Source organism: Geotrypetes seraphini, chromosome 1 (genome assembly GCF_902459505.1).
Source record: "Geotrypetes seraphini chromosome 1, aGeoSer1.1, whole genome shotgun sequence".
Lineage (NCBI taxonomy): Eukaryota > Metazoa > Chordata > Amphibia > Gymnophiona > Dermophiidae > Geotrypetes > Geotrypetes seraphini.
Window position 1 is genome coordinate 35128296 of NC_047084.1, and position 13964 is coordinate 35142259.

General features: G+C 41.9%; 1 protein-coding gene across 3 annotated transcripts in view; it reads right to left on the bottom strand.

Moving 5' to 3' along the window:
• The window catches only part of CENPH (centromere protein H), a 94450-nt gene extending 88302 nt beyond the window's left edge, over nucleotides 1-6148 (bottom strand). Inside the window, exon 1 of one of the 3 annotated variants that reach the window (XM_033929828.1) lies at nucleotides 5908-6148. In XM_033929828.1, the coding sequence (XP_033785719.1) occupies nucleotides 5908-6014 (107 nt within the window). In that variant the 5' untranslated portion in view covers nucleotides 6015-6148. The remainder of the gene's footprint in view (nucleotides 1-5907) is intronic. The other 2 variants (XM_033929820.1, XM_033929811.1) reach the window with 2 other exon arrangements.
• Between the last annotated feature and the right edge of the window lie 7816 nt (nucleotides 6149-13964).

Consider the following 13964-nt stretch of genomic DNA (forward strand, 5'->3'; position numbering starts at 1 on the left):
GCTCTGTAACTTAAAAACAAGAATGAGATTATGCAAAGATCGTATGTCTTTCAAGAACTTGTTAAAAACTCAATTATTTGTGGACACCTTTCTCTAACTCTGTGGTTATTATTTATTTTAGATTTGAATAATTCTGTATTAAGTTTTGTGGAGGGAGACTGACTTATTTGTTTACTGCATTTCACAATGTTTGTTTGGGTTTGAAATTGTGGATATAAATCTTTTTGTACATCGCTTAGATTTAAGCGATTCATAAATTTTTTTAAATAAATGAACAAGAAAAGCTTATTATTGCTAGAAGATTACAACAGATTACAAACAATTGGAAGAATTGGAATAGATTGAATTATAGTTTCTGGTGGAATTCTTTGTGTCATATATATAAAATGGAAAGGGTAATAGCCACACAGTAGGGGTATTTAAGAAAATTTCAGAATGTTTGGGAGCCTATAACAAATTATTGTAACGAATGAATACTATTTTTCCCCTTAAATATGCATGTTTAAGGTGAAAGGGTGTGTAGATTTTGGTCTTTGTATAAATGTAAGGAATGTAAGGATGGGGACTATAATATGTTTTTATGTGTTCAAAGATTATTATTGATTAAGGGGGAGGGGGAGATAAATTCTAAATTGATTTTTTGCAGATTATTAAGTGTTGTATTTAAATTAAAAATGTTTTTATATGCTTATACACTTATTGTAAGTTCTAAAAATGAATAAAGAATTTAAAAATAAATAAATAAATGAATGAACAAGGGGTTTTTTTTTGTTTTTTATTTAAAAAACAGGCTTAGAGAACCAACCTGCTGTGTGCAACAGGCACTAACAATAAGGGAGCCAGTGGTTGATAAATACACTTACATAAACAGAATTTCTTCACATTCATTCTGACTGCCAGGAGAAAAACTCCAGGTCTGGAATCTACAAATATCTGAGGCAGAAAGAAATAAGCGAAAACAGAATATACCGAGGGCGGGCCGTATGGACACATAAGATTAACAGAAAGATTATCCAGGTAAGAACCTAATCTTTCATTCTGTTACATCTACTCAGGAGTAAGAAAATATGGTGACATACCAAAGCAATGGCATTGGAGGGAGGGGCAGAAGAGCCTGCCCGCATGACCGAGAACCGATAGGCAGAGTCATCTCAAGCCTCCACATCCACTCTGTAAAATCTGGAAAAGTAAGTAGAGTTGCCCAAGTAGCTGCTCTACAAATTGCTTTGGGAAGAACTGCCTAAGACCCCGCCCACGAAGAGGTGACATCCCTAGTGGAATGCGCCTTGAGAGAAACCATCGGCTGTTTACCACAGGCAGTGCATGCCAAAGAGATGGCCATGCGAATCCATCTAGCTATAAAGGCCTTGGATGCCGGCCTGTCACACCTAGACTGACTGGTTAGCACAAACCACACCGAAATAACACTGCACCAAAATAATACCCACCAGAAACTCAGTCTTAACTATGAGATCCAAAAGGGAAGTGGCTCATATGGGCCCTTGGTGAGGACCTTTAAGATTCCACGACAGGAAAGGCTGTCTCAGCGGGGGCCGGAATTGGGATGAGCTGTCAGCAAAACCTTGCGGCTTCACATCAGAAAACAGGAAAGCCCAGCCATCTGCACTTTAAGGGAAACCATCGTAAGCCTTTTTCTAGCCTGGCCTGAAGGAAAGTCAGGATGCCGCAGAGGGAATGCCCCAGATGGGAGAAGGCTGCGAAGCAGCCTGTTTAGAGTGCTGCCGATGCTGCTCTGTAGAGGGAGATAGTAGGTCTTGCAGTCAGAGGGTCGGCGGGGTTCGGACAGGAGGGAGAGATGGGAGAGTCAGCGGAGGTTTGACTGCGCGGCGGGGGCGGGGATCCAGGAACTAAGGCTTATTTTTGGGGTAGGGCTTATATTAAGACCTACCCCGAAAATCAGCTAGGGCTAATTTTCAGGGTAGGTCTTCTTTTCAGGGAAATACTTTTTCTTCTTTTCTTCTTTTAGAGATTTTTTTTTTTATGACACACATATAGGGGGGGTAAGGAAAACAATTTATATATAATATATTATAATATATGATACAAAATGTAACAAATGATTAAAAAATAATAGAAGGGTGGGGGGAGAGAAAATGAATAAAATTTATCCAGAATATATTGTATTAGATATAAATATGTTATTGAATAATTATCAATTATATTCTAATATGTTGTATACTTTTATAAAATTTGAAAATATTATATTAAAGCAATAAAAGGGTGGGGGGAGGGTGAAGGGGAAAATCAAATTCAGACATACATTGTGTTAGATATAAAAGTGATACCATGCATTTATCAAATGTATTTTATTATTATGTTCACTTTTTGTAAAATTTGAAAATAAAAATATAATGGAAAAAAAAAAAAAAAAGGGAAAGACGTTAAGTTAGACATGGGGAAGTTACTGCTTGTTTTATGATTGTTAGCATGGAATGTTGCTACTTTTTGAATTTCTGCCAGATAATTGTGACTTGAATTAGCCACAGTTGGAAACAGGATACTAGGCTAGATGGACCACAGGTTTGACCTAGTACAGTCGACTCCACCTAAGTGCATGTCGGTTAAGCGCACGCTTCAATTATCTGCATGTGACCTGCATGGTCCCGTTTTTTTTTTTTTTACATTAAAGTAAATGGACATAAACTCCGGATAATTGCACTTCTGATAAGCACACAATCCGCTTATATGCACAGATGTTATAGGTTCAACTGCCATTCTCTCACGTCACATTCACTCCAGTTAACAGCATTCACACGTTCTGACAAGCCAATCAGACCCGCCCTCACACTCATACATATTGGATGAGCCATCTTATGTGTTTCGGAACTACAGTACTTGTACCATGGCGTCGCGTGGACAAAAATCATTGTCTTTTGCTGAACGTGTCAATGTGTTAAAGAGACTTGACCAAAGGGAGAGTCAGGTCTCTATTACAAAACATTACAGTGATGTGCCCACATCATCTGACAGCACTAATTCCAGTATCTCTACAGTCATTAAGGACACTGCAGACAACCAAGAGTCTGATGATGACAGAAATACTGCTGCTGTCATCACGACTAATGAACCACCTACAGAGACTGTTTCCTTCTCGGACGCGCTGAAGTCCCTACACACGCTGCATTGTTATCTGGAGATAAATGGCTGTCATGACTATGGACAGTTTTACAGCATCAGTAGTCAGATACACAGCCTGAATCTTGCACTCTGCATGCAGAAAACAATGACTGATTATTTTAGTAAACTATAGAATGTTGGGACATTGACAAATACTGTACTGTAGTGTGTTTTTGGTTTTGGTTGAATAAAAGTTTTATTGCCTTTGACTACAGCATGCTGTAATTTTTCATGACTAACAAGTGATACTCCTATTATGCGCACACTCTGTTTAAGCGCACGTAGCGATCTGGTCCGAAGGGCGTGCACTTAAGCAGAGTCGACTGCATAGCTATTCTTATATAAGTTATGCTCACATCGTTCACACAGAACAAAATAGAAAGCACAGACCTCCAACTAAGTTGCAGCAAATTGATAAATATTTGGTTGCAGATATCCAAATCTTAGAAAAGGGGAGGTGCTGTTACTGGGCAATTTCAACCTGCCGGATGCGAACTGGAAATTTCCATCTGCAGAATTGGAAAGAAGTAGAGAGATCATGGATGCCTTTCAAGGGGCTTTGCTCAGACAAATGGTGACGGAACCCATGAGGGCCACCCTGAAGACAGGTTAACTGGGCTAGATGGACCTTTGGTCTGACCCAGTAAGACTATTCATATGTTCTTACGAGTTGAGAGCTAGGGCTGACAGATCCAAATGTTAAAGTACCTGCATATATTTTTTGAATATTGTAAATACTTTTCTGTTCAATACTTTGTATCATTTTGCTGTGCATTATTTTGATTTTTGGTACATAATTCCCTGGAGTGTATAATACCATCACAGTAACAGAGGTACTAGTGGAGGCAGCTAGTAGACAGTGAAGAGGTTCTTTCCTGCTGTATTCAAAAGCACCCCTACTACCCCCCCTTTTTTTTTTAAAGAGTGATGCTCATACAGGGGGAGGGACATACATGTGGAAGGGCATAATCAAAAGAAACATCTAAGTCTGATTCGGACGTATGGCGCTAGACACCCAAAGTCTGCAGTAGTAAAATGTCCATTCTTGAAAAATACGTCTGGAATATTTTTTTATGTGAAAATTGTCTATCTGGACATCCAGGCCATTGATCGTCCAGACCGCCAGTACGTCTATCTTTATACTAAATTTTCGGCCAAAAATTTGTCTAAGTCCCAAATGCCCAGAACAATACCATTTGGATGTGGGAGGGGGCCAGCATTGTGATGGACTGGCCACCAAGAAATGGCAACAGAGCAGTGGGACACCTTACAGGGCACTGCTGTGAACTTCACAAAAAGGGTGCCACAAACATCTCACCAGAACTCCCTTATAGGATATGGTGAACCTCCCAAAACACACTATACCCGCCTGTCTACAACTCCAATAGCCCTTATAGCTGCAGGTGGCTACTTAAGACACCTATATGCAGCTCTACTAGGCTTTCCTATAGCAGGCGCTGATGTTCCAGAGACAGGTATGTACGCTTTTATTATGATATGTGTGGCAGTGGCAGTGGGAGATGGTCAGTGATCACTGAGGGTAGTGTGTGTGGGTCTTTATGTTGTCTCTGCAGTGGTTATCTGGTCACTTTGGATATTTTTTTGGCACTTATACCTGTTTTACATCATCTAACTCACAACGTATAAGTTTCATCCAGGAAATCTGGTAAAACATTTGATTATCCCTACAGGACGACTAAGTCTAGGTTGGCCCATATCCCACTCCCACCCAAATACTCCCTAACCACTCCTCCAGATACATCCCTTTTTGCTCTGGGCACACAGCAGCATTCAGAGACCTAAAAAGTCCCTGGATACATCCAGAAAGTCAGTTTGATTATTGGCACTTGGACTACCTGTCTTTTAAGTCATCCAAGTGACAACTTGGGCAGGTTTTTAGATGTGTTTAAATTTCGATTATGAGCCCCCCCTAGAATCTGAGTAAAATTCAGAGTAGCTATAAAGTACAGTGAACAAGTAGGGACAGCATGTCAACTCAGTCCTTTGCTTCCAATTTTTTTTAAAAAAAAGTTTTACTCATGTCAGCTAATGTTCTCTCTAAGGTATGAGCTATGTGTGCTTGCTGGTTGATTACATTCAAAAGTGACTTCAGTTTTCCTTATGGGGGTTCCCCCCCCCTTTATAAAAGACCTGATTCTGACTGAGCGATGCATTATAGTTAGCTTTCATTCAAAGGACAAAGGGATACAAATATAGGTTTCTTATTATGAATGAAGGGCTTTGAGGGAGGGTGGGGAGAGGGTTACATTTGTATGTTTAGATTATAATGATAAGATATGCAAGTGCTCTGATTAATTGTGTTTATTATGATTGTTGTACACTTGATGAAAGTTTTAAAAATGAATAAAGAATTATAAAAAAAAAACCACACAAAAAAAAACAAAGGACAAAGGATTCCTTCTTACAACTTGGTCGAAATTTTTGGACCCCAAGGACTGCCTTTATATTCGAGTCACCAATGTACGTGTATATGGCAGGTGGCTGAATTGTTTAAGACATATTGACCTGCATTCTTACTAGCTTGTAGTACTAGATACTGTAAATATGAGAGCTATATAGATACACACTTTAGCCAATTCCGATTCTCAAGGGCTAAACAACGGTTAAATGTGCATTCATTCAACTGAGGTAGTACACATGCTAATCTATTTGATCTTTGTTACAACCAGGCTGCTCCTCCTGGACGCATTCCAGCTAAGCCTTCCCCAGGCCTCAGCAGAGAGACAGACCAGTCGCTGAGCCACCAACCTGATGAGAGTCGTTACATCTTCCCTAGTAGCGGAGGTGGCGCGGATCGGTGGGGCTTGCATCACGCACACAGTCCTCTGCTGATCACACTGAGCCGGCAACGCCATACTGGAACTAACCACGCAGCTACAGTAAACAGACGGCTGCCTTTCAAACTTCGCGCGCCAAACAACCCGTACGTAGAAGCCAGCGCTAGCACGTATCACGCAAAGTTGTGCCTACCTCCTCCAGCTAGCGGCGTGACGTCTTACGTAACGTAAGGGGAGGGAGAGAGAGAATATTGCGCTTTTTTCGCAGCCAAACTTAGAAGGAGGTGTTCTTTGCTTAAGTTTTTGTGTATGAAAGTGTAACGTTGCTTCTGGCCGTAAAGGTGAAATACAAGCTACGTTATGTTACTATCAAAAGTTTTAAAAGGGTTTTCAGCGCCCTACTTTGAGAAGAAGGTCCAATGCAGAGCACAGGGTTGCTCGACCCCATTGCTTGCAAGCGACCTGTGTAGCCTGGCTTTTCTTACAGAATACACAATGGGAAAATTAGAAACACAAGTGCCTGCGTGCAGAGGGATAAACCCAGGACTGAATCAACCGTGTCTGGCAAATCTGGGTCTAGTCGGCAACCCTCACAGAGGAGAGGCCTGAAAGAACTAGAATGACAGACATGAGACAACTATGTCCCCGTCGGATCCATCTGCATCCCTATCCCATTCCCGCGAGTTTTGTCCCGGTCTGATCCCTGCAAGCTCTATCCTCACCTGTGCAAGCCTCGAACACTTGTGCAGACGAGGACAGAGCTTAGGCAGGGGAACATTTTTTTGTTTGGGGGCCCCAAAAGCTCCGACCTAGACCCCCCCCCCCCCCAATAATAATACAGGCAGTCCCCAGGTTAAGAACGAGTTACGTTTTTCCAAGTTGTTCTTAAATCGGATTTGTTTGTAATTCAGAACTTGTAGATTTTAAGATCCTTGCTGCTTACCTCTGTTCCCATATGAAAAAAGGGCAAACTGTTTCTATCAGTGTTCCCTCAAAAAGCAGAGGTCTCACAGTCCCTCCTTGAGGGCCCCAATCCAGTCGGGTTTTCAAAGATCTATGTGCATGCACTGCTTTCAAAACATATTCATTGAGGAAATCCTGAAAACCCGACTGGATTGCGGCCCTCAAGGAAGGACTTTGAGATCCCTGAAAGTGCAGCACCCCTGCACAGAATTTCTTCCTCTCTTCTCCACCCTTACGTGCAATGTCTCCCTCTCTCTCCCTGTCCACCATCTCTATCTCTCATTCTCTCCCTTGCTGCAAAGAGAGTGGAGAAAAAGAAAGGGAGGAGGGATTCAGGGTGCATCTCTCCCACCCCCATCTACTGCCAGATCCAACATTTCTCCCTCTCCTATCCCCTGAACTTGTGCAGCATCTTTCATCCCTGCCCAACATTTCTCCCTTTATCACCCCTTTCAAGCACCATGCCACATCTCTGCCTCCATTCCCTCCACCAACATTCCTCCTTCTCCATCTGTCCCACTGTTCCCTCTCCACCACATCCAGTGTCTCCCTCTCATCTACCTCACTCCTCTTCAATCACCATGTCCAACAATTTTCTCCCACCATAAGCCCAACAATTATCCTTTCTTCCTTTCCCATGTACACCATCTTTCCCTCTCACTCACACCCATGCTCAACAATTCTCCCTTTCTATTCCCACCTCAGCATCTCTTTCCCCCTCACTCCATCCTATGTCCAAAGTTCATGCCCTCTCCCTCCCTGTCGCTAAAATTGTCTGTAGAACCTGAAGATTGGAGGGTGGCCAATGTTACACCGATTTTTAAAAAGGGCTCCAGGGGACATCTGGGAAATTACTAAAGTGCTGGGCAAAATGGTAGAAACAATTATAAAAAATAAAATTGTGGAACACTTAGACAGAAAACAACAAAAAAAAAACTGCAGATTATGTACAAGATACAGACGTAGTTTATTAATAAATGCAGTAACATATACAACCTTATGGCCAACCAAGGGACCCGACATGGTCCGTGTTTCAGATAACACGCCTTCCTCAGGGGTCCATGGTTGTTAAGGTATAAAGCAAACTGCATAAAAGATACCAAACACACACCAATAATGATCAAATGGAGTCAAACAAGTCTTGCGCAGTGGCACTGCGCAAGACTTGTTTGACCTCAATTGATCATTATTGATAAAGGGGCTGGAGAAGTTGACATACAGTGAGATTAGAGAAATGGGCCTGTTCTCCCTTGAATAGAGGAGACTGAGGGAACATGATAGAAACATTGAAGATACTGAAGGGAATAGACTTAGTAGATAGACAGATTGTTCACCCTCTCCAAGGTAGGGAGAACAAGAGGGCAATCTAAAGTTAAAAGGGGATAGATTCCATTCAAATGTAAGGAAGTTCTTCATCCAGAGAGTGGTGGAAAACTGGAACACTCTTCCGGAGGCTATTACAGAGGAAAACACCCTCCATGGATTTAAGACAAAGTTGGATGGGTTCCTATTGAACCGGAACTTATGCAAGTAGGGTTGGTCTCAGGACACTGGTCTTTGACCTGGGAGCCACCACGGAAGTGGACTGCTGGGCACAATAGACCACTGGTCTGACCCAGCAGTGGCAAATTTTTATGTTCTTATTTCCTCATAGCATGGTGGTATCTCACTCCCTTTCCTCAATTTGGAATCTGACCCCCCTCCCCCATGACACCAGGATTCTTAAAGCTTACCTTTCATTCTGGCTTGTGCCAGCAGCCACAGCCTATCTTAGCATGTTCCCCTCACTGCCTCCATTCTTCCATCCTATGTCCCAAGTTCTTGCCCCCCTCCCTCCTGTCTCCCAACACACACCCCTCAATTGTGTCCCAAGTTTGTGCCTCCCTCCCAGGGCTGTTTACCTGTTCTGGCCAGCTCCCTCCTCTTCAGAACGCTGCAAGCAGCAGCAGCAGCTTATGAGGAAGCCTAAAGGAAAGGCTTCCAGGTTAGCCGCTTTTGCAGCTTTCTGAAGCGAAGTGCAGCTGTGAGGAAGCCAGCATCTAGGGACTGCCTCTAATGTAAAATAAAGTTAAAATGTGTGGCCTGATTCAACACTATCCATAGCCTGCTACTAGTCTGTGGCCTAGTGATTGGGGACCCTTGATCTAAAGTATCTTTTGATTAGTGTAGAACAGGGATCTCAAAGTCCCTCCTTGAGGGCTGTAATCCAGTTGGGTTTTCAGGATTTCCCCAATGAATATGCATGAGATCTATGTGAATGCACTGCTTTCAATGCATATTCATTGGGGAAATCCTGAAAACCCAACTGGATTGCAGCCCTCAAGGAGGGATTTGAGATCCCTGGTGTAGAAGAACTGAAACGTTAAGGTATCGAGCATAGTATAATTGCAGGTGAGGGTGGGAAGGGTTATCTTTTTCCTTTTTGCAATTCTTATATGAAATTATCTTAGTGATGTTATTTGGGGACTTGTTTTAACTCTGGGTGATTTGATGCTGAACTGTTGGTATCTGCTGCTTTTTTTCTGCATTGCTGTATTAACCCTGGGTTTCACAGGGCCACTGTTCAGACAGTATTTCTACTAGATTTTTTTTTTGAATCATGCTGTTCAGTTAGAGCCATATCTTGCACTTAGACTGAACTGTGTTAAGAGCAGGGTACAGTAGCTCAACTTCCATCCCAATCAGATTAATCTGATTTTTTAGTCATACAATATAGGCAGTGTCCTAATGGCTTCCTACTTGATATGCTAAATACAAGGGATGAGAAGTGTTATCCCATAATTCTTGCTCCTGGATGACTAATGGAGCAAGTAGTTACCCCAGGGGGAAAAAAAAAAAGGGGGCCAGTATCATGTTTAGCAAAGTTGGCCCAAAATGTAGTGTTGGTACCTCCAGCCAGTTGTTTGAGGATACTTACAATGATTATGTATACACTATCTTTGTTGCATATAAAAGTCTTAGGCTTTTACTAACTTGTCCCAAAACTTTACCCATTCTAACAGGGCCTGGTCTAGTGTAGTCACATGTTGAGGTAGTGTCCTGGCTAAAAGGCTTTCAGATTTTTTTGGTTTTTCCATATAATTGCCTCATTTGTCTCCACCCCCCATAAACAGAAGTTTCCTTTTGTAGGCCTTATAAATTGTTGGTCATTGAGGCAGGAGCAATCCCATTACTCCTGCCTATTCTTGGTCTGTTTGCAAACTGGCTGCCCTAACTATACCACAGGGGAGAGATACTCTGTTGATACTGTTTGAAGTAATAATCTTGCACAATATTTTATGTTAGAATGCTCCAAATAAACACTTGACATTTTACCAGGAATTTAATTTTAAATTTACAATGAGAAACTTTTGGTATGAAGTTGTCAGCTGTCATTCCAAGTGCAGCACAAATCATCCACTGGCTTTGTTAGCTTCAGTCTGAAGGCTCTCTTGCTTGGAGATAAGGAAAAATTATGTTCTTATCTGTTAATTTTCTTTCCTTTAGATGCAGCAGATGAATTCAGAAGCCAATGGGGATAGCACACATCTACCAGCAGATAGATAAACTGCTTAATAGGTGGTCCTATTGGCTGGGCATGCCTCCTGCATCTTCAGTATTGCTCCTTGCCCAAGCATCCATAACATGCTTAGCATGCAAAAAACTTCTCTCATAACAAATTTCAAGAGGTAATAATGCAGAATACAACTAGCAATAACAGACTTTGAAAATTGCAAAAGAAAGTCAATATTCAAAAAAGGGTGGGTCTCTGGCTGCTGCATCTAAAGGAAAGAAACAGTAAGAACAATTTTTCCTTCATTAGCAACAGCAGCAGATGAATCCAGAGACCAAAGGGATGTAGCAAAGCAAGCCTCAATTTGGGTGGGACGCAAACACCACCTCTGCAATAACCAAAGCAGCCTCCACCTGCGCCTCCACATCCAACTGATAATGCCGAGATAAAATATTCTTGGAAGATGAAGTAGCTACTTGACAAAACCCCAAGGAAAAAACCTCTGGACTGAGTCCAAGAAGTAGCCATTGTTCTGGCTGAATGATGGTGAAGTTCTTCTGCCAACTGCTTCCCTGCCATCAAGTAAGCGTAAAGAATGTCCTCCTGGAGGCTTTGGACATTGTCTCTTTGTATTCATCAAGGGATGCAAGAAACATGGCAATCTAAATGACTAAAAGTCATTAGAAACCTACAGACTGCAGCGAATGCTATGCAATTTTAAGAAACGCAGTGACGAAAAGCTCACCTCCCCATTTCTCCTCCCAGGAAAAAGGAAAGTGAGAGCGGCATAAAAGAGGATGACACCACCTTAGAAAGAAATTGAGACTGAGGTCAGAAACATCAGTCAGGCCCAGTTGGTTCACCACCAAGGAAAGCCAGGTGGTAAGTATAGCCTTAAGCATGTCCTCAAACATAGGCACTGAGACCAAAGGCTTTTGGATTGTAGGTGCAGTAGTGTGCTCCTTCGGGGGCGACTGAGGAAGAGTATTCCCTACATGAGGAGGCACACTTAAAATGATGTCTTAGACGCCAATGCGGTGGCACTGACATGAGACTGAGGCAGGCTTCTTTGCTGACACACCTGAATAGAAAAAAGGAGACTTACCCAAGACCGGAGTAGCAGGATGAGCTGAGGCACCCAATGAGGGTGCCGAGGCCGAGCTCAAGGCCTGTCCCACAGGATCCATAGGGCCAAATAATTGTAGAATCTTGACCACCCTCCAAAGAGCCCATGGTTGCAAAGTCGCACGACATGACTCAGCGCAGTGCTCTGCACCCAGGTACTCCACACACCAACGATGAGGGTCAGTGATGGAGATAACCCGGTTGCATCGAGTACAGTTTTTAAACCCAGAACGAGGCCAGGACATAAGAAAAAGGACGGCCGTGGCCAGACAAGACTGGTGAACCTGGTCATAAATATGAACTGAAAAAAAGAATATAATAAAGACGGACACAGTGACTTAAAAGTAACCAAATAAGCCACAGTGCAAGAGGGACAATGAGATCAGGCGAAGCAAGGGAGCAGTGCTTCTGGCTCTGTAGAAAACATAGAACTGAGGCCATGCATGCCCTAGATTGGGCAGGAGGGGCACGCACACATGCGCAGGCTAATCGCAAGCTTGAAGGTCTTCAAGCAAGCCTGCTTGTGAAAACGTCCACTAGGGAGCTCCATCAGTGACATCACCCACATGTTGATAATATGCTGCCTGCTTGTCCTGGGATAAAGAAAGTACTTCATGACAAAACTCTAGCAGTGTTACCATCATCTTCTAAAATGTTTTGGAAGTTTCAAAATTTATTAACTTTTAATATACCGACCATCGACAAGTATCTGGCCAGTTTACAATAAAAATTTTTTTTAAAAAAAGATAAATACTTAAAGAGTAAGTGCACACCAAGGACATTAACTAGACAGACTTGAAAGTGAGGGAAAGTAGGTAGGATTGGGGGAGAATTACATATTAGAAGAAGAAAGGAGAGAGGGAAGAGGGTAAAACATATGGGGTGGGATCGCTTCATAAAAGCAGTTGGCTGAATAAGAAAAGAAATAAATGAAGAGTGAAAAGAAGAAAAAAAAGGAAAAGCTTAAGGTCTTCAGGCTTATCTTAAATTTATCACGTTGATGTTCAGATCGGAGTGGCTGTGGCAGAGCATTCCACAAAGTTGGAGCTACTACTGTGAAGTTTATTTTCCTAGTGTAAAAGAAATTTTATGGAAGGAATGAATAAAAAAGTTTCTGATCTGCTGACCTTAGACGTATTGAGCGTTGTGGGATGAGGAGCTTATCGAGATATAAAGGCAGGTGAGAAAGTCTGATTTTAAAGGTGAGCAAGTCTGATTTTAAAGGTGAGCAGAATGGTTTTATAAGTGATACGGTGTGTGATAGGGAGCCGGTGTGCTTCCTTCAAAAGAGGGGTAACATGGTCAAATTTGCCAGTTTTATAGATGAGTTTTATTGCTGTGTTTTGAATTAATTGTAATCGTCTGATTTCTTTTTGGGGGAGTCTGTTATAAAGAGAGTTACAGTAATCAAGGTGAGAAATAACTAAAGAATGAATTAGAGTTTTGATTGCATCTGTCTCTAGAATCGAAGTAAGAGAACGAATAAGGCAAAGTTTGAAAAAGCAAATTTTTGCAACTGAGCTGATATGATCATGGAAAGTGAGATCTTTGTCGATAGTAACTCCTAGTAATTTTATTTTTGATTCCATTTTTATGGGAATGGATTTGATAAAAATCTTACCAGATAGGGTCTCGCTGTTGATTGGGAGTAGGAGACTGCAGGATTTGTCGATATTGAGGGAGAGTTTGTGTACAACCAGTCGTTTATTGCATCCAGTTTATTGTTAATGTTTATTTCAGAGATGTTTGAGGTGTTGATAGGGTAAAGTAGTTGTATGTCATCTGCATAGGCAAAGATCGTGAATCCAATAGACTGCTAGGGTAAGAAGGGGGGATAGAAAGATATTGAATAACAGTGGAGATAGAATGGAGCCTTGCGGGACACCATAAGTTTGTGAAATGGAAGAAGAAGTTTCGTTCTTTACGTGAACTTTAACAGCGTTCGTTAAAGTATGAAACAAACCATGAAAGAGCCTGGCTTGTGATGCCGCAGTCTTTAAGTCGGTTGATGAGGAGAGAATGATCAATGGTGTCAAAGGCTGCAGATAGGTCAAGGGAGACAAGGAGAACAGATTTTTGATGATCATGATAGTGTATAGTTGAAACTAGACCTAATAGTGAGAGTTCAGTTGAATGTGAAGAACGAAAGCCAGTTTGACATGGATGTAAAGCATGGGTATTATCGATGAATTCGGTAAGTTGATTATGAATGATTTTTTCAGTTAGTTTAGAAATCAAAGGGAGGTTAGCGATAGGGAGAAAATTTGCTGGTAGAGGGATCTAAGTTGTGATTTTTCAATTTTGGAACAACAAGAGCTGTTTTCCATGCTGTAGGGACAAGACTGTCAGAGAGAGACTTGGATACCATTTCCTGGATGAATGGGCCGAAGAAAGAAAATAATTTAAGGCGCGGTGGGGGGATACTCTCCATGAGATTGTTGGGAGTA